Source organism: Nesoenas mayeri (genome assembly GCF_963082525.1).
Source record: "Nesoenas mayeri genome assembly, chromosome: 10".
Classification (NCBI taxonomy): Eukaryota; Metazoa; Chordata; class Aves; order Columbiformes; family Columbidae; genus Nesoenas; species Nesoenas mayeri.
In genome coordinates this window covers 17750677-17771959 of record NC_137560.1, presented here as the reverse complement: position 1 = coordinate 17771959, position 21283 = coordinate 17750677, and the positions used below count along the sequence as shown (strand labels likewise).

The 21283-nt window shown below is 44.6% G+C and overlaps 1 protein-coding gene across 1 annotated transcript in view; it reads left to right on the top strand.

The window, feature by feature from the left end:
* Nucleotides 1-5104: 5104 nt before the first annotated feature.
* Nucleotides 5105-21283, top strand: part of SYNPR (synaptoporin) — a gene marked incomplete at its 3' end in the record, with an annotated part of 102691 nt that continues 86512 nt past the window's right edge. The window contains exons 1-2 of the mRNA XM_080350536.1: nucleotides 5105-5314; nucleotides 5410-5475. Coding sequence (XP_080206662.1) covers nucleotides 5297-5314; nucleotides 5410-5475 — 84 coding nt within the window. The 5' untranslated portion in view covers nucleotides 5105-5296. The remainder of the gene's footprint in view (nucleotides 5315-5409; nucleotides 5476-21283) is intronic.

The window sequence follows — 21283 nt, the reverse complement described above, 5'->3', positions numbered from 1 at the left end:
AATCAGGATTGCTCTTTGTACATGGAACAGAGGTTGCAGTGAAGTCAGGCAATTCTTTTGGACTCAGGCAAACTTGACTTTCAATAATGATTTTTAATTTCATTTCATGTGCACATAACTGAATCCAAAAAGAAACACCAAAGATGATTTGTGCAGCTGTTCTTAGAGATCAGGAGATAAATAATCGTTAAGTCTTGTACAAGATCTAGAAATGTCATTAAGATAGTTTGACTTGTAGACATAATGCTTTTTGGTCAACACCAGCTGGCTGCTTCCCTTAATTACTGAACCTCTGGAAAGTGCTCCATAATTATTTTCATATCACACTCAGAAAATTGCACTGCTTAAAGAAATTGTGCATGTTGCTAGAAAAACAAATGCTGATTCAACAAAGCTGCTTTCAAAAACACTTTCATACCTTAAGCTTAATAATGAGCAACGGCCTCATTGCTTTAATTATTTGAATCCAGAAAACTTTTTATAATCTATCCGGCAACATTTTGAGGCATGTCTTTCTTTTCCCAAGCTGGTTTCCTCTAAAACAAGCACACACAGCTTTCTGAATGCAGCTTTATTTCAGCTTCTGAGGGTGGAATATTCTACAAGACTCTTCCGTTTTAGTTTACTGACCTTAACATGTGTTAGAGGGGGTTGACATCCTCATTTGGCCCTGTCCTATGGGAAAAGGAAATTAATGAACTGAGATTCCTGTGGAAATTAGTTTTCTTAAGGATTACTTATAGCTACGGGTACAAACCTAGAATTTGAGAACAGAACAAGGTGGGAGGTGCGTGGATGCTGGAAAATGTGGTAGAGCAGCTGGCTGGAACCTAAGGGGCAGAGACTGGTCTCTTCCACGGATCCCCATATGTGGTTTCTGCTCATGTGGCAGGCAATTCTTGGTTATCCCAAGGCCTCATATTTTGTTGCTTATCTGTTATTAAATTTTGGAGTGAAGACACGGAACAAATGAAGCCAAGTCATGAAAGGACTGGCAATTGGCATTACAATGGGAGGCTGAATTCCTCAACACCAGGAAAAAGCTAAAAGCTCCTTGGTGTGGAACACAGCCCCCGGGGAAAATATTGTAACCTAATCAAGATGACTGGTAGCTTTAAAAACAACAGAAAGATCCAAGAGACAGGACCTGGCTCTCCCTTTCTGGGGATAACGTATCATGAACAAATTTGATGGAGACCTCGAGAGGATGAAATGACCCTCGACAGTGTGGATCTGGAGAAGAGTGACGGGTAGAGTGTGAGACTGAGGCCTGGCTGGAGCTGGGAAATCTGGTGTGCTAAGTGCCATATGGTCCTCCTAGCACGTGTGCGAGACCTCATTTCCACACCCAACTGCTCACAAAAAAATAGCACTGATGCTATCACCAGTTGCCTTAAACTCACTTCAAACTGGGTGACCCCACCGTCTGGTCCCTGCTGCTCCAGCCTGGATGACCCATGGGCTGTAGGCTTTGTGTTCTCCCACATGCAAGGATAAATGCATTTTCAACTGTTTACTTTTTATAGGTGTGTGTGCACGTATATTTGTATATAAGTATATCTGGCTTACACTTAATGTCTGGTCCAGCAGTACAAGAGATCATTCCCTACCATTTCTCCATTAGCATATCTAAGTAAGATTTAAACCAAAGATGTTCCAAGCAAAGACAAATCCTCACTGTTCTTTTTCAGCCCCTCAAGGCTGGCATGGCTTTGCCCATCGCAGCCTTGGGCAGGGGTAACATCACTACCATCCCCGAAGTTGCAATGACCGTTGCCACAGGGACTATTTGATCCCCAGGAGTGGTGCTTGCACAGCCATGCTTGTATTGGTCTGCTGCTTGAATTCATCTGATGCTTTCCAGCGTGGCTTGGTCTGCAGTCCATGAGTGTGGAGCAAAAGGCTGAATTTAGTTGACTTGGTGCTTGGATGACACAGAAGGAAATTATTTGCCAGAATATAGGTTCAGGCAGGTCAGAAGAAGTCTAATATGGATCTTTTAGTAAAGCCCTGGGAAGAAAAACTTTCCAAGGTAAGAAAAAGAGTGATGCTTTGCATACTTATATTTAACATCTAACAGATGTAGTTCTTACACTTGCCATTAATCAAGGAAACTTTCTGTTCTCTGTACCCAAATGAAGAACTGGGGTACGTGCTTCCTAGAAACTGGAAAGAAATCACTGCTTGTAGCTGCACAAGATGCTAATCCTGAAATTAGGATTTTAGCTTTTAAACTTGCCATATCAGAATTTGGGCCAATTGAATTTGTTTTTCTAAAGTGAAGAGGGAAGAGCACTGCAGCAAGAATATTCTGGGGGGAAATCTGGCCCCCAGCAGTGATGCAGGACTGTTTTTGATGCTTTCTCCTGTGGCCCTGGTGAATCCTTTCCAAGAAAAGGAATAGTCGGTTGGAAACACACTCATGGTGTGAGGTCCTGTCCCTGTGAAATGCTTCTGGTCTTCCCAGGCTGTTTTTCATTCATTGAGGAGATTTTTAACTGCACCTCTAATGGCATTTGTTGATTAATGCATGTAAAGCACAGTCTCACAGGTGTGAGAACAGTGAGCATAATTTAGTATCCTGGTTTATAGGTGGTTGCTGTATCTCCAGTAATTGCAGACATATCTCTGCTAGTTCGAACACACAGTTCAGAGTGGTTTATTATGTAGTATCAATAAAGTGTGGATCTTTAATGTCATTTGCAGAGCAAGGTTTTTATTAGGAAGCTCAAGAACTCAGAGATGCTTTTACTTCTGAGGTAACTGTGAGTGTGTAGAGAGCAGCTGTGAAAGCCAGAGAGAGATGCTCTTGCCATACTGAAGTACAAATGCTAACAGACATCTGGAAGACTTAACAACAGCTAGAAGAGACACCAAGCACTGACTATAAAATCAGGTTGCTGCCATGATTCTGCAAGGATTTCTGACCAAGCGGGGAGCTGAGGTTGTGATGGCCAAATGCTGAAGCATCAAGCCAAAACACAGCTGTGATGGTAGAAAGGGAATTGAAAATGCGGCACAAGGGAGCTTCTGTAGCTGCTGCAAGCCCAAGAGTGTTGAGCTAGAGAGCAGCAGAGGAAACCATCCCAGTCTTCAAGAGGCCCTGACCTGCCAGTCACAAAGGTCTTAAGAATATTTACTTTTGTTTTTATGCCTTCGATAACTTTAGAAAACTGAAGTTCAAGTGTTACTAAAAATCTCAGGATTACAATAGGAGGTGATTAATAAAAAGTGAGTGAATCAGGTTTCCAGTTCTCCATGGCAGTCAACAGAGACTTGGTGTATGTTTCTTCCAGAATATCCTACCAATAAAATTAAGGCACAAAAGATTCTTCACATCTCCCTAGTACACTGCTCAGTTGTGCCTTTACTAAATGTTTTGGTAATTTTTTTAGTCTCTCAGGAGGTTTTTGAACTGCTTCAATACATCCACAGCTGTAAGTCTCTCCATGAAGGTAACCTATTACATTAAACACTGTGTGGGAGTCACGGCAAACCACAAAAAATGAAACTTCCCACAGCCATGAACTCAAGAGGTTACTTGTGCTGGACTAACTCTGGCTGGTATCTGAGATACCGGCATTGGAAATCTCTGCAGGATGGAGCATGGTGACCCTGCTCTTCTTGGGGACTGAACTAATTTCTTCCTTGGGTGTGAGAGCTGAAGGCAGGTGGCTCGCAGGGACCTGGCCCTGTGTCTCTGCACCACTGGGGGAAGCTGCGGCTGCAAGTCTGAGGGCAACATTTGCTTTACTATCTGCTTGTGCCTTTTGGAGTCTTGGGGATGCTCTTTCCCCATGCCTTTGGGAAGAAATTCCGCTTCCCATGGAACTAGGCCACCAGCAGGCAGTTACTAGAATTGCTGACAAGTGTTTGTATTTCCTAAGGTTGTTATTTAAATAAAAAAAACTTACATGGTAACATTTTGTAAAGAAAAGTTCTCCATTTTTCTTTCCTGTTTTTGTTTGTTTGTTTGTTTTTCTCCTAGGGCAGAAAGAAAGGAGCACACAAAATGCAACAAGGGCTTGTTTTATTTTTTCTTGAAAAAATGAAATGTGATCGTAATTCTGAGCTCAAAGCTGGTTTTGATAGGGTAAAAAACATATATATATATATATTATTAAAACAAAAGAACCAGTCCCATTACTACCACAGATTTCAGCTGGGTTTGTTGTGGATCTGTGACTTTGACACAAAATCCTTTGACTCAAGTTCCAACAAAACCTTCAGAAATTCATTCCTTGCCCCCACATCTTGTTTACTCCAAGAATACTTCTTTTTTTTTTTTCCTAAATAGCTCTTTAGTTTGAACAAAACAAATTGACTTATTAAACTTTTGCAGATGGCTGATTCCTTATAGGGCATAAAAACTTCAGGTATTTTTAGGCAGATATTGCAGCCTCTGACCTGCTTAGGGTCCAAACCCAATTTGAGCACTGGTGTCATTTGAGTAGCACAACTGGTTGTCAGGATGGCTAAGCTGAAGATGCAAATGTTTGCAGAATTTGGGCCTAATGTAATTGCTGGATATGTGGCATTAATTAGAGTGGTGGGTTTGTACCCTCTGCTTTCCTGAGCCTTTTTAGGGCAGGTCCTGGCTCCACCACAAACCCCTCAAGGTGATGTTTCAATGCCACAAGCAACTGGAAACACTGTCAGTAGTCAAAGGCAACACAAGCGTGGATGGACACAGGGACCTGCTGCTCCTGCCAGGCTAAGGCTATGTTGGGAAATGAGGCCAGAACGAGGGCAGTGCAAGACAGAGAACGCTGTTCTGCTGTCAAGGAAATGCTAGAAAAGCAGGACTTGATCGCTTGGAGAGCAGGAGAGCCGAGCTGCAGCCCTGGGCCCGCGGGGGACTGGAGTCGGCGGGCAAGTTCACCCGGGGAAGGCGAGAGGGGACAGAAGGACACGGTGCAACGCGGTACTATCCCTTGTCCCTACTGCTTCCATCGAAATATTAACAATTTCTTTGCAGGCGGTGGGGAAGCAGTTTATTCTCATTTTATTTTTTCTTCCTCCGGTATCTTCCTTTACCTTCCTGCCAGGAGTTATTTATTTTTTTTAATTAATAATTTGAAGAAGTGGCGGACGGACAGCGGGAGGCAGCGCGCCGGCAGCGGGCGGCAGCCGGAGCGGTGCCCGGGCGCGGGGCGGCTCCGCGGGGCGGTGCGGGGGGCGCGGGGCCCCGCCCGGCTGCTCCGCCCGGCGTGCGCGGGGGCAGCGCCGCGCATCCCCGGCTGGCGGGCGGCTCCGCTCCGCTCGCCTCCGCTCGGCTCCGCGGGGCTGCGACGCCATGGAGGCGGTGGACCAGGTACGCGGAGCCCCGCGGGCGGGATGCGGGGAGGTCGGGAGCGGGAGAGCGCGGAGCGGGCGCGGTGCTGACCCCCTCCCTGTCTCTGCCCGCAGCTCGCCTCCGCGGGCACTTTCCGCGTGGTGAAGGAGCCGCTGGCCTTCCTCAGGGTGCTCGAGTGGGTGAGTCCCGGGTGGGGAGGAGGGGGTGTCGGGCAGCGCTCCGGCCGCGGGTGGGCTGGTCAGGGTGGCGGGGGCTGTCACCAAAGTGCGCGCCCGGCGCTGCGCCCCGCGGAACAGGTGGGAGCTGGGCTGGGACGGCGGCAGGGGCTGCGGACAGGGGACATGGGGCTGGGGGCGAGGGAGTGAGCCTGGGGACGCTAATCCCACAGCGATGTGGCAGGAGGAGCGGGCTGCGGGCTGTGTTTGTGGATGCCCCCCGTCATCCTTGTGCTGGATGTAAAAGATTTAAAAAAAAAAAAAAAAAAAAGGGGAGGGGGGGGTGGGGGTGGAGAAAATCCTCATTATGCATTTAGCAAACTTGTCTCTGGGCCGAGCGGGGAAGGAGGCAGATAATTGGTTTGCGGAGCAATGTCACTGTTTGTTGCTCTGATGCTCATTCGTAGTGAAGTCTGCAGGTCAAATGACATTCATCGCCAGTAGGTCTGCGGGAGGAGAGAGCCTCTCTGAACGAAAGTTCAGAACATGTCATGGAGGATTAATCACATTCCCCTAACGCTGACTGGCTGGGGAATTATGTAAGATGCATATTTTGGGGGGCGCATCCGCGTGCGGGTGCTTTTATCCACATGTTTGCACCCGCCGCGCGCAGCCTGGCCGCGGGGTGTTTGCAGGGGGGTGTTTTGGGGTGCTGGGGGCAGCTGCTTGCCCTAGACCCAGTCCCTGCTCACCTCATCAGCATCTCCTCTTCCCCCATGGGTGCCTCAAAGCATCAGGTCCCATGCAGCTGGATGATGGGGATGCGATGGTGCAGTGGGCTTGAAACGAGGTGGCCCTACAACGAGGTGACCTGCATGTGGAGGATGGACAAGGTCCCTTGCCTTCCTCATCCAGAGCTCACAAACCCACCCAGCGCTGCTGCTCCTGCCTGGAGGTGAAGTCAGGGCATCCAGGGGTTAACTCCCGGACGCTGGGCTGAGGGTGTTTTAACCACTCTGCAGAGCTCCCTGTGAAGCAGAATGGGGGGAAAAAGCTGTTTCTATGGCAAACAGCTGCTGGGAGCATGGTCTTTTGACTGACTGCCCGGTGAAGTGATGTCTGGGGTGGTTGGGAAGGGCTCAGGGCCGGCGGGTGCAGGCTCTGCCTGTCAAGGAAACTGTTCCCCCGGTGCGTTGGTGTCCTCAGGACAGTGAGTGGGAACTCTTCTCTTGGCAGTTTCCTTGGTCTGTAACTTCTTCCAACAGCTGAATATAAAAGCTGCCTTTGTCATGGTTGAAAACCTGTTTGTATGTATATAAATGCACATGCGGATGTATGTAAACAGAGCTCTTCTGACAGAGCTCAGGTGTATCAATCCTTGGCAAAAAGGCAATGCTGGAAAAGAGTGCAGAGTGTGTTAACATTTGAGACAGTGTGAGAATTTACTTCTTCCCCTTTTGATATTTATGTGTGAGCAAAATTATGCACAAGTTAGTACACAGTATCTCAGAATGTGAAGGACCTTTTTATTATTATTATTTTTTTAATATAATTGAAAGGCTTTTTGTGTTACCCAAACTCCAGCTCTATTCACTTTATCTTGTTGCTCCCATCTTCCTTCTCCTCCCAGCATGCCTACCAACTGCTACTCACCTCTCTCTACCATCTCTGGTCTCAACTAAGTGTTCATCTTTCCCTCAAAATCCATTTTTCAGCCTAATTATAACTTTAAACTTGAAAAAAAAAAAAAAGACCAAATGCTCCAGTCAATTCTGGGGCCTCTTCCACATTCCCCGGCTGCCTTGCAGCCCTCGGTGCACTTGATCAGAACAGTCAAATTACACTGCTAATTGCTGGATTTACAGCTGTTTCATTTTGGGTGTTAAATGATGTGAGTGGAGTTTTTTATGCAAAAAGTGCTAGTGACAGTGGAATTTACTAAACCCACCCTTGTTAACTCTGATGAATTATTTTTGAGCTTTACAGTAATCACCTGTCAGAGGGTGTGACTGGCATCGTGCGAGTGACGTGGCAGCTGAATAACAACACCCAGTTTTACAGAGTTTTAGGATTTCAGAAAGCAAGTGCAAGTAGTTTTAATATTGCCTTCTTTTGGCTTATTTATCATCTAAAAGGGAGGTGTTAACTTCTGCTTTTGGAAAACCTATGTTTGTTTGTAATGCATATTTCCCAGAAGGCCATGTTTTGGATATCTGGTGTGAAAAGCAAGCAGGTAGGGCACAGAGGTGGGGAAAGCCCTTTCTGCAATCTAAGAAGGAAAAAGCTGGCGTTAATCCTCTGCTGTTTGTGTACTGTAGCCCCATATGCTACTCATGGCACCTCTTAACACCTCCCACTTAAGTCCTAGGTTGCATCTGCAAAGAAATAAAGTTCATAGCCCAGCTGGTGACACAGTGGTTCTGGGCATTGGGTGCCTCTTGTGCTTGCAGAGCAGCTTTGTGGTGTTGCAACACAGATGGCAGAGGTGGGGGTGTTCCTCAGAAGGGTGGAGATGGTGTACATCAAAAATGCCCTCGGTTGGTCCAGGTAGTCCAGCCTTGAGTTTACATTCCTGTCTTTTGGGCAATTTGGATCAGCCCATGGTGGTTCAGAGGTCAGTGTGTCTTTGTTAATAAACATCTCATACAATGGTGCTGCTGAAATTGGTGTACACACAAGTGGAAATATTTTCAAGTCTGGAGACAACTAAGGTGGCCATGAGTTTCTCAGGTGTGAAACTGTAATTGTTGCAGAAACAACCTATAGGTGTGCAAATTCTGGTTTACCAGTAGTCTGGCTCAGACATAGACCTCTGTCTCGAGGAGCAGGGACTTCATCTGACCTTCAATCTTCTACTTTGACTATCACCTTACACCCAGAGAGAAGATGCTGACATAAGACTGATTCTTCTGAATATTCACAGTGCCGCGTTATGTTTTCATTTGTATTTCCCATGTACTTTGGAATCTTATTTTCAGACAAGAAATTGCATTTAGAAGCTACTAAGAGGCGACATTGGCTCAGAACCAGAAAAGGTTAAGAGAAAGAAGAAAAAAAAGTGACTTGTAGCAATTGAGCGAAAGTTGCATTTTTTGAACTCTACCTTGTTAATATGTTGTGTACTTGGAGTATGTATATTGGTCACAAATCTGTGCTTGGAAATCTGTGCCCATCTGTACAAGATAGGCCCTGGATGTTTCCAGCTTTGAGTCAACTCTGGTTCATGACATGTGCTAGGGGCACGAAAAGGTTACATAGAAGCTGTGTTTGTTCTTGCTCCTCTTTATTCCCTTGGCGTTACTCCACAGATCTTTGCATGAGAAGTGGGTATGTTTCTGAAGCTTATTTCTCATGATAATCTACCATGGCACTACAACTAGTTGCAATGTCACAAACGCTATTACAACTTCACTTGAGAAACGACTCTCCTGCATACACACCTGACAATAATGAATAAAGAAAGACAAAAGAGAAGAAATATGTTCATTTGTCTCCCTGGATTAATTTCAGTCCTGTGGATCTCTGGATGTGTTTAGACTGCTTTTATTGGGGTCTGCAAGAAGTGAGTAAGATAAGGAGGTTTGTCATTTGTGGTGTATGGGCTTCACGGTTGTTGCCTCTCTGGAGTCCTACAAAAAGCAAATGTGCAAAAGTGAAAAGTAGAGTTCTGCACATCACAATGTGAAGTGTGTATGAACTACCTCATGTATAATGGGGTGGTTACCTGCAAAATATTTTGTATAAAAATAGAAATTTTGTATCACTAGGCTCAGGCTTTTAATTGCTTCTTCTTGCTTGCTGTGATTTTTGCCACAACTTTTCCTCTGCAAACACAAACCAACCTGACATTTGTCCAGTTTCCGTGTAAATTAACAGGAGCTGCAGTGCTGCACGCAATACCTTTTTGTGTAACCCTCAATAAATAGCGGAGATGCAGAAACTGGCAGAAGCTGCAAGCTGGGAGATACTGTGATTGCCTTGTTATCTGCAGGTTGTTGTTTTAAAATACCATGCAACAAGGTCCCTGCTCTGCCAGCTTACAGCCCTGTCTAGGCTGGTATGGGCAAAGCTGGAGGGGTGTTTTGGGTACAAAAACCATTTAAGTGGCTCTGTCTGAGCTGGTGCTGCTTGTATCAGGGCAGTTGTTGAGTTGTTTATGTTGTAGGATGAATCTTGTGGACACTGGGGCTTTTCTTGGTAGGACAACTTGGAAGTGGACATTAGGATCTTTAATGAACCCAAATGTGTCTGAGGAGTTGTATTAATTCTTTTATTTGTGCAGAAAAAAATACATTCCAGGCCCTGCATGACAGCAGATCATCACTGCTCATGAGCATCTTCATGGGATGTGCCAAAGATTTCCAAAGCAGTGCAGGGCATTTGGACAACAAATCCCCATTCATCTCTAGTGCAAGTTGGACATAGGCAGTTTCAAAAATCTGTGTGCACATGGACCAAGCTGACCTCGCTTTGCATCCTTGCCTTCATGATATGATCATTTGGTGAGCCAGGAAAAAGGCCAGGCTGTTGCCAGCCTGGCAAGAGTCAAGCTTGCTCTGATTGTGTCGCTTCTGCAAGGGTTAGCAACCCTTGCCTTGCAAACAGACGTGTATGTGGAAGGCAAAGGGAATCTGAATCTTGAAAGACTGATGATAAGTCTTGTCTTTTGTCCTAACTCTGATTGCTCATCTGGCCATGAAGCACTTTTGTTGGATTATATTTGCATGCATATGAATGGACATAAGTAGCTGCATGCTTTCAAGTGTGTCCTAGAAAAGCCTAGATATCTTGAGATACTGAAAATAAATGAAAAAAAAAAAAAAAAGGTAATGCTTGCATGAGGCATGTGTGATTAGCAGTTTACTCTGTATAGTGTATTATGGGCCTGAGATATTTTAGAGTTGCTTGAGGCTCTTCATCACGTTTGCTTGTGCTTGTTTAGTTTTTGCTTAACCAGAAGGCAGCTGTGTACTCTGGCATGGGCAGAGGCTTTAGGTGATGGAGCAGGGTAACCTTGCTGAAGCTTAATGCTCCTCATAGATGCAGGGCTGGAATAGCTGAGTATTTTATCTTCTCTAATCCTCATATTGAAAGAAAAGCCTTAATAAAAATAATATTTCTTTCTGCCTGCCGGTGTTGCTTATGCAATGTCAGGATCAGATGCTGCATTTAGTGTTGGGTCCATCCATCTTGATGTGTAAGATACACAAACACATGTGAAAAATGTATTGTCAGGTTTTTTTGGTGTCTGCCTTGGGATGTAGGTACCTAGCTGTTCTTGAAAACCTGGTCTCAGTTCCTGCCTCAAAGGTCTTGTATATGTAGTGTCAGGTCAATGAAACATTCTGCCTAGTCAAAAAGTGTAAATCAATTTCAATGGTATTTTAATATTAGAAAGGTAATTACCATGTAACTAACCCTCCTCTGTAAGCTGTCATTAATTGGATGATTCCGTATAGGCAGCTTAGTAGAATGCATGCAAAATACACTGCAGTTCCATACAGACAAAAATTGCCACAGTGAAACAATGGGATGTCAATGTCAAAGAGACCTGAGCCCTGTGAACAGGCTGTTTTGGTCCTTGTCATTGGACATACGACTTGTGAACTTATTGGTGACCTGCAGGCAGAGAACTCTGTTGGACAAGTTATTTTTATTGGGAAGAAACGGGACGTGGATTTTGCTGTTAGATATTAGGCTCAGTTGTGTGTGATGAGAAAGATCTGAAAAGTTTTTGTAGTCTCGCTGAAGAGAGATGTGAAAGCCATATGTCACTGGGACTGGGACTGGGACAAGGGCAGCAGAAGCAGTAACGCTGCCTACGTGGTATTTTACCTTCTGGTATTAAAGTCTCAGCTTCTGGGAGTCTTGTGATTCTGAAACCTTTGGCTTTGATAGACCATATGCTTTTAGATCAGGTTAGCAGAAGAAAGAAAGAATTCCTGAGGACTGAAAACCCAGAACACAAGGGAAAGAGCAGAAAGTCCGTCTTGTGATTGCATGGTTTTATGCAGACTGTAAAGAGCTGGCTGTTCTGCACTCTGTTCACATGCGTGTTTATCTGTGTGCATATCTTATTGAAAACTAAGAACTGCGCTAATCTTGTTCCATCAAAAAGTTGCTGTTAAAATGGTATAAATGCTGGTGCAGACAAGGAGGGAAGGAGAAAAGGTCAGCAATGCCTGACCACGTTGCAAATAAATGACATCTTTCATCTGAAAAGTGCTTACCATTTTCCATTTAGGTTCACGTTGTGATCGTGGGAGAGTTGATTTTAAAAGGTCACCTAACAAGTTATTTAAATGCTGATGATTCTCAAGTGGCCCAGAGTGGGACTGGTGTGAGTTATGTAGAATCAGCACATGAGATACAGTGCTCCAGGAGGCAGGAGTTTTTGGAGTTATGTAGTGCTCCTATGGAAATCCCTGGCTGAAACTATTAAAATCTCCTTGTGGTAAGCCATCTTTTTGACAGAATCTGCTGGCGTTATCTGAATGTGGCTGTTCGAAGCATTAGGAATAGAAGATGAGGAGAGAAGCTCATTAATGCTAAATTTGATTATATATACAAACCAGGTTTCTATGAAAGGAAGAACAAAAATGATCTGACTTTCAAACTAGCAAGAAGATGCGTGGAGATAGAGGGTTGTGCCATTAGACATACACGGTTAAACTCTTCTTGCCAATTTTTGAGGGAGATGTTTCAGTCATTACTCCTGTAAATCAGCATTTGCATAATTGCATCCCCGGGTAAAGGCCCAGCATGTTGACATCTCTGGATTCAAATGTTGCAGTTTGGGGAAGACAGGCTTGGAGGTACTTATGGTAAAACCCTTTTATCATTTGGATCCTGTGGTCCCTGAGTTAACCTGGATTCAGGGCACTACGGGTGATCCCAAGGGGCAGGAGACCTTCTGGTCCATGGCTGAAGTCTCTGCTCTTCTCTGGGAGAGAAGACTTTCTCCTCCTGACATGGGAGAAGGGGAGAGGCAAAAGCAGATAATGCTGGGCTCTGCACAGGGCTGGTGATGGAAGACAAAGAGCTCCAGCCACACCTCTGCAGGTGCAGCTTTCTCCTCTGGCACCAAATAAAAGCATTAAGTAGTATTATAGTCCTGGAGTGGTCCTGGGGTGCAGTATGGAAACCAGCACTTGAACATCTGTCTGGCTGTCCAGCCCAACAACTGGCCAGAGGGGTCTTAATGGCTTTTACTCTCAGAGGAGATCTGCAAAGTGCTGTAAAGAACACTATGGAAAGGAACATACAGTGTGGAGGTGCTGCTTTTAAGGTGTTTGTTCAAAGTGGTGTATGTACTGCAAAGTGTGACATAGTTGCTAAGGTGACAGCTTGCTTGCTTTTTTGGCAAAAGCAAAAGAATACTGAATATAGACAAACTGTAAGCTTTTGCTTTGTTTAATTTGCACAGTTTTATCTTTTGGCCATTGTAGAGACTACTTGGGTTTGTCTTTGGAAGCAGTGTTTTCCCACTCAGAATGCTTCACTCAGTGAGAAGAGCTAATATTGCTCCCCTTTTTTAAGGAAATGCTTAAATTGCATAAAATGATGGGAGTTTCAATTTTTATAATTGTAGATACAAATTATGGCATTAAAGGGGTTTGGCAATAGCATTCAGTCAAGTAAATATTCCCTGAGAACCTTTTATATAAACAAAAAATATTAGGTGTTGCCTCAGCAGCCTGTGCATGCAGGCACATCCACGGGTGCACAACCCAGAAGATTTTTGCATGTGCTAATCGTAGGCATTTGCAAACCACTCAAACCTCGGCTGAAATGCATGGTGAGATGGGAATTCCTGTGGGTCACACTCAGAGGTTGGATGTGGTGAGAGGGAGCAGAGTCCAGACAGGGAGTCTCGCACCGGGCAGCTCCATCACTGCCACAGTTGAGTATTTTCATAATGCTGCTGGGGGAGAAGGATCAGCAGAGGATTAGACTGACGTGACCTCTGAAGAGAGGGGGTTTTCCAGATGAGCAGCCATCTGTGGCATGAGGCAGTGTTATGGTCCTCAGTGTGGAGAGGAAAGCAGAAAGGTCTCATGAGCCTAGTGCCAACTTGGGTCCTTAAAGCAGTGGTCTATGTGCACAACCCAGGAAAATTGGCCAAGAAAAGCTGAAGTAATGTGCTCATCGCCCTTGATTGTTTTACCTTTCATTTCTTTGGGATGTTCTAATGGAGAGATGTGTTTCTCTGAACAAGCTGTTCTGTCTGTGCCTTTTCCAAAATGCCTTTGCATCTGGGGAGAAGGCTGTGTTAGAGGCAGAGCCGGCTGGAGCTGCTGAACTGAATCTGTGGGAAGTAAAAAGTGCTGGAGCTTGGGATGAAGCTGAGGGATGCTCTGTGGACTCCCATTCCCACAGAAGCGCTGGTGCAAATGCCCCAGCCCTGATTTGTTTGTACCATCACAAGGCGGAAATTAGCGTGTGTATTTTCAGAGTGGTCAGAGATTATGAAACCCTGCACAGAATGCTTTTGTTGGGGGATTGGGGATGTCTCTTTGCTAAGAAGACCCCAACAAGCATCCCAGGCACTGAGGTGTCCCAGACAGCAGCAGGGAGAGTCTCCTGCTTCTCCTTGTTAAGGAAGCAGGAGAAAAACTGTCAAGCAGGAAGATTCCAATGAAGTGTTATACATTTTCAGATGGGACGTGTACAGCCCCAGACCCACTGCCAGAAATAAATCTGATTTGACTGTCTTGTGAAACTCCTGACCTGTCAACTTGATCTTTATTCCATGAGAAATACCAGAGCCTCCTGCAAACAACCTGACTTGAATATTCACTAGAAGTGCTGAAGAACCTGAAGTATTGGGGATGAAATTCTGCCCAGAAGATCTCTGAAAGAAATGCTACCTAACATTGGCAAGTTCATGGATACATCAGGAGTTAATTTATAGTAACAGTACTTCAATAGCTCTTTGGCTTTCAAAAGGAAGTTTGTTATGTCTGTCCTCAGTCTTCACTTCTCCTGATGTTAATGCTTTGCCCTCCTGTGTTATTTCTCAGGTGATGCAAATCCAATGTATCTTTGGCTGTGGTACCCCAAATAATGCTATATAAATAGCAATATCTACCTTGCCAGGTTCTTGAAAAACAAGGAGACAACTGGCTTCTGGGTTCATCCTCCCTGATGCAGGCTGTATTATGGCCTATGGCTGCCTTCAGTGTCCAAGTCAAAATACTCCCAGATGCCAGGAAATATCTTACAGTTATTTAACAAGCAAACTTGAGCTTTGTTTGAAGTGTTTTCAGAATATTCTTCTCCCCGGCTGTGTGCTGGAGGTATGCTTGAAGCAAAACTAAACAAATCTCCCATCTGTGTACAAGTTTAAAACCACATAGTTCTTTCCCCTGCTACTCCTCAGGCAGAGGCTGTGTTGCACACAGAAAAGCACTGCTCCTTATCAGTTTTTTATCCAATTAGAACAACCTTCGGATGGCAAGAGTGGTGCCTGTGAGCGGTTGAATGCGGCAAGGTCACAGCTCCCCGTTGGGGCTGTAAGGAGGAATGATACCCATGGGTGTATAACATGCCCAGCCCAAAGGGGTTAGGCTTGATACTAGAAATTGGCTTATTACTGCAGAAAATGTATATTGCAATAATTATCCTGTGGAGTTGAGCAGTTTCTCCAAGTGCTTTTTTAGAGACTGTGCTTCAAAACCAAAGCAAGTGTGGGATTCCCCCCAGTGCCAAATCCAGCAGCTGATAGATCCGGCAGAGCTCTCCTGATTGCCATCTCCAAGGGCAGTCAGCGTGTTGGAGTGGAATTAGGTCCCAGTTTGAAAGAACATGCCTGCCAAAAAATTAAACAATGGATGCCTTCCTGTTTAATTTTAACATTTTAATTAAATTCTTTGCTGCTGCATGCCTTTGATCTCAGTGAGCTGATATACATGGTGTTTGCGGTTGTGTTTTAGCAGCGTTTTGTTCTAATCTTGCACATAGATGCGAGGATGCGTTTGAGTATGGATAAAAATGCAGAAGCTGCACGCTGCCGAGTACTGAGTGCATTGCAAACTGACTTTTCCAACTGGTGACCTAAGGCATGTGGACAGAGGGATTATTCACGAGTATGGCTCAATAGAGCTTCTTTCTGAACTTATTCTCTCCCCATTTTTAATCTGCTTCTGTGAATGGTGCTGCAAGAAGGGTTTTCTTGATGGAATTACTCATTGAGGGGGTTAAGGCCAGGAGTTAGGATTTTACTGCAAAACAGAATCAGTTTCAAGTGGGATGATTAATAAAGTTTGATTCCTCAGTCGGAGAGCAGAATTAATGGTGTCTGGCTTTGACTGGGCACATCTATTCATTAGTGCCATCCCAGTGCTGGTTTGAGAGCATTTGTTAGGCTTCAGCTTTCTGCACAGCTGTGCAAAATATGGGTACCGAGCAGCATGTAGCCAAGCAATGCCGTTGCAGCTGATTTCTGAATGTATAGAAAAGTCTTCAAATAAAGACATGGTTACTCATTTTCCATGTGCTGTTGGTGGCTGGGCTTTGATTGTGATGGGAGGAGGTGAACAGGGAGTGTGTGATGTTTTTATGGCAAGGAAAGGTATTAAGAGTGAGCTCCCTTGTGTTTTATAGCCTGGGGCATGTGACTGAGGAGCGTGTGGAGTATTTGTCCTTTGTAATGTGGGCTATACCTAAATGCTAGGGTAGCAGCCATCATCACTATATCGAAGAGTCATTGGTAGAGCTGATTTGAAATAAAGAATTTCATTTCCTTGGGGGGAAAAAAAAATCATATTTTATCTAAATTTCCATTGGAAACTTTGGCATTCTGGTGAGATTGTGAATGAAGAAATATTTTTCCCAGAAACTACAATAGTTCCGCTCAAAATATTTCTGTAGAGAAACAGTGGTCAGGTCATATTTTCCTTCTCTCCACACCCCACTGCAATGCCACAGGCTCTCTCCTCATGAAGATGCATCTGTGATGGATCACATTAACAGTGTAGTTTGGCTGTGAAGCCTGATTTACAGAGCAGGGGCAGCATGAGGGACCAACCCAAACCTCTTGGAGGCAATGCAATAGTGTTCCCAGGGTGGATATCACAAGCCCTTAGCACTGGGACTTGCAAAGAAGAGTCAACATGTTTTTGAGAAATGATGACTTTTTTGGAAAAAGATGAGTGAGTCTAAAATGCAGGAAGTGGTTTTGATGGAAGATTTTCACCTGACTTTTAAGACAGTGTGTACATATTGGTGTTTTGGTTTACGGTTATATTGTTTACCTAGCCCTTTTCTTGTTCAAACGTGGAGTTTTTCAGAGCTGCACAGAGGTAGTACAGTCTGTTTAGAAGAGAATCAGCGAGCCAGGTTCATCAGCCTCCTGTGTTTGCTGCCTCCTTTGTTTGCCGCGTTGGCTCCGTGGGCTGTGCCCTTGCAGCCTGTCACCCGTGGCAGGCGGCTCTGCGGGGATGGTGCCCGTTCCAGCACAAAATCTGTGCCTGCCCAGATTGCGAGTCCCTGGCAGGCAGCAGGAGCTGGCGTCGCGGTGGGCTGACATATGCAGGGGACGCTGGGTTCGCCACGCAGCAGAACGGCTCCTGCCGCTGCCCAGGTTATGGCATTCACGGGAAGGGACAATGCTGTGAAAAGGAGCTCCTTGTCTACAGTCCTCTGCGCCCTGGTGACACTCCCTGCTGTGGGGACCAAGTGCTGTCACTCTTTTCTATTTTTGCTTATTTTGTTTTGTGTGTGTTGTTTTTAAAGAATTATTATTATTTTTTCCTTTTTTTTTTTTGTCCCTTCCTTTGTTGTTTTCACAGTAGAATCACAGCAACAGGAGTCTGAGACAGGGCCCATGTCTCATGGCAGAATTGATCCAGCACAGCTTGCATTGCTGAGGAGTTAAATAGAAAAGCTCTTTCTGCCATATAGCTCACCATGGTGTAGTTCACTCATTTTTTAAAAATAGTTTTCCATCTTTTGGCTTAGGTGCTTATTAGCGCTGGCCACCCATGGGTGCAGCATTTGTAGTTAATGCAGCTGAAGAGGCTCTGACAGAGCTAATAAATATTTTTTGCACATCTTAGTCCCCCAAAAGTAGTGACTCAGCAATGATCAACCATCTCTCATGGGAGAAACAGTTCCCATCTATTCCCAACTTGCAATAAAACCTGTGTGTCACTGGCCTGCTGGGAGGCAGGGCTCAAGTACCCCACATCTGTATTACTTCTGCACAGAGAGATTGCTAAGCATGTCCTGGTGGAAGGACAAGAGTACTCTTGCTTGGTTTTAAAGAGATTTTTTTTTTTCTAGGGATTTTTACACTTTACCCCGTGATGCGCTTTGGGATGCATTCAGCTTTTGCTTCTGAATAGGGCTCCAGATGATGGAAATAAATTATCATAAATTAGAATAGATTGCACTCTTCAGCATCTCTACATCTGTCATTATGTTTCTTTAACAGTTCAGTTTAACATTTATACACACTCTGACAGCAGCTACTGGTGTGTATGCTATAAATATTGGCTTGAAGAAGACATTAATGGAGTTTAGGTAAACGTTTGATGCTGCTGAGATTCTGTTCCATATGGTGGTACGCAGTGAAATCGGATTCAATGTGCCACGTATAGTGCTCATGTATTCCCTATAGACTGGCCTCCTGGCATTTCATCAGCTTATTGCGTTACCAAGAAAGTGCAGGTGCCTTCAAGGAGTAAAGTGAGCTTCTTGCAGTCTGTTCTGGTTTTTACCACCTGTATTGTATGCAATGTATAAAGCCAATGTGTAGCATGTGCAGATGGGAAGGACTTAGGGAGAAGAGACACCTTGCAGAAGCAGTGGTCAGGAATTGGCCAACAAGGTGTGGGAGTGCTCTGCTTTAAACATGTCTGAAGAAAACCCATGGGATTTTCTGGCCAAGATGCCATTTTGTTAGACTGTAACTGAGTAACAGGGTGAAAACTCTGCATGTCTGTTGGTCACAGTTGCTTAAACCTGAAATTTTTGACACTCAGCCCCAGGTGAAATGTCACCAAAACCAAACATGGGAAGCATGGCTTCAGGGTTTGAGGAGTCTGGCTTATGTCCCAATGACTTGCAGAAGGACTGGAGCAAGTTCAGAGAAGGGCAAGGAAGCTGGTAAGGGGTCTGGAGAACAAGTCTGATGAGAAGCTGTTGAGGGAACTGGGGGGGATTCAGCCTGGAGAACAGGAAACTGAGGGGAGACCTAATCGCTGTCTACAACTACCTGAAAGGAGGTTGTAGCATGGAGGGTGTTGGTCTCTTCTCCCAAGTAACAAGAGATAAGACGAGAGGAAATGGCCTCAAGTTGCACCAGTGGAGGTTTGGATTGGATATCAGGAAAAATTTCTTCCTGGAAAGCATTGTCAGGCATTGGAACAGGCTGTCCAGGGCAGTAGTGGAGTCACCATCCCTGGAGGGGTTTAAAAGACATGTAGCTGAGGTTCTTAGGGACATGATGTAGTGCCAGTGCTGGGTTAAATGTTGCACTTGATGATCTTAAAGGTCTTTTCCAATCAAAATTATTCTAAATAGCTGCGATCATCACAGCAAAAGGCAGGAAGAAATACATTCTGGTCCCTCTGGTGTTTCTTCCATCATTCAACAGAATTTGGATGTTTCCCACAAGTTTTGTTTTGTTGGGTTTTGTTGTTTGCTTTGCAAATTGCAACACCTTGATTAGTGTAACCTCATGGTGTGGGTACCTCCTCTGCAGTATTTCCCTGATTTACCCCACTTTCAAGCTAGCATGAGGGTAGGTGCATTCTGTGGCTCGACACAGCGGAGGTACAGTTGGGGTAGAGCAGCCAGGCAGCCCAGCAGCCCAGGCTCTGCACCTGATGTGGGGCCCTGGGAAACATCTGGCTTCTACCGGCCCTGGGGCACATCTGCCACAGACAGGAGCGCGGCTGCTTCGTTTGCCCCTGTGTAATGCAATGTAAGTAATGAAGTAACTGTAATGTACAAACTGGCTCAAAGCAGGGCAATCTGAAGAGAAAGTGCTCTTCACACTGTAAATTGCTAAAGGTCTTCATGATGCCAGTGAATTAAAAATCTGGGAAGAAAAAGCCCTCCAGTGCTGTAAGGTCAAGATGCATCTTTTAAAAGCTGCTGGTGGGGAGGGGAAGAGATAACTTATCTGAATGGAAATGTATTTAAACTCTTATCTTGTACAGTTCCTGGTTACTGCAAGGAAAACTGTATTCCCTGTCACTTGGAGAACTGGATAAATTTTTTGCATAGACTGAATGGATTTCTATGATAATGTTACCTGTCTGATCTGAATCATTACCCAAATTTTCAGACCTTTGCAGGTTCTTTTAAAAGAAGTTGCTGCAGATATTTTTTTGCAATATACTTGTATTTGCACTAGCAGTACAGAGCAGCCTGGTGTGCTCCTGCATCCAGTGAGGGACAGCACTTCCACAGCCTCCAAAACCCCTTTCTTAACTGTTCTCAAGTTTCCAGGTTTTATTGTTGTTCTGGCTGCTTGTGTGTTTCTTCTACCTCAACTTTTCTCTTTCTAGCTCCTGCAGAATAAAAAGTTTTGCAAAACCATGAGCAAAATCCTTCTGCCCAGAGTAAAATCTTGCCCATGATTTTCCTTTGAACAGCTGGTTGTGTTTGAGCTTGAGGTTGGCATTTATGTCTCTTGAATGATGCTATAAAGGAACTAAACTGTATTTAAGGCAGCATTTACGCTTACCTGATGTCAAAGACATTTTAGCTCAGCCAACAAGATTTTATGGTGAGCCTTGCTCCAGCAAGGAAGCCTTCAGCTTTCTCCAAGCTGAAAGAGAAGCTGGACTCGGGAGCAATTTCAAAGCATTGAAACTCTTTTATCATTATTTGTTGTATTTCTTTTCCACATCTTGTGGCTCTTAGAGGCCTCTACACTCCGAGTGCAGCCCCCACCACGTAGCTGTGACAGACATGTGTTTCTTCCTGATGCCTTCATATGAGCATGCTGAATTTGAGAAGAGATGTGCAGTGGAATGAAATTCATGTAAACAATCTGCATAGAATCACTTGTCATGAGAGCATCTCCTTGAATTGCTTACTTAATTTATTGCATTTTTTTCATTTAGCTCTGATTTAGACTGTAAAGATATTCTTGGGTGGAGGGGAGAGAAAGAAGCCCTTACTCTCGGTGGGTTTTTCTGTTTGTTTTCAAATATAGATGAAGTTCTCATGGGAAATGGGTTTATGTACTTCTTTTTCATTAAACCTGGCAGATTTTAGTTTCACATATGACTGATGTTCTTAAATCCCAAAGCTATTTCCTTTAGACTTTCTGTCCCCATAGAAAACCTGGAGATGACCTGTTCCCAGTTCCTACTGTCACCCGTACCTGGCTGACAGGCCCTTTGGGGTAGGACAGGAGAAAAGTCACACTTTTTTGCACTCCAATCAGTGCTAGATCTCAGAGTTTAAAAATAACACAAGTGAAAAACATGGATGTGAGTCATAGAGAAAACACTCTTCATTTCTAAGGGAATATAAATATCAGAAAAACACATTCTTCAGATGTTTCCTCCTCCTAAGAGGTAGCCACATCTAAGGTTTCTGTTTGAAGTGTTCAATCGTAAACATCGGTCCCCTGCTGTCAGAATGACCACTAGATACAGGAGACGTGTGTTAAATGTTAATAGCTAATACTGTGCCAGAGCTACATCAGTCACAGAGGGTCTGAGTGAGCTTTGCACAAAGGGAAAAGCTGGAGAAGGCTGCGACTTCACTGCTTGGGTCAAGATACTCTAGCGATCATAGTCTGCAGTAAATGCCTCACTTCTGGAAAATTGGGTGCTCACTTTGGATCTAAATGCTCATCCACATGTAA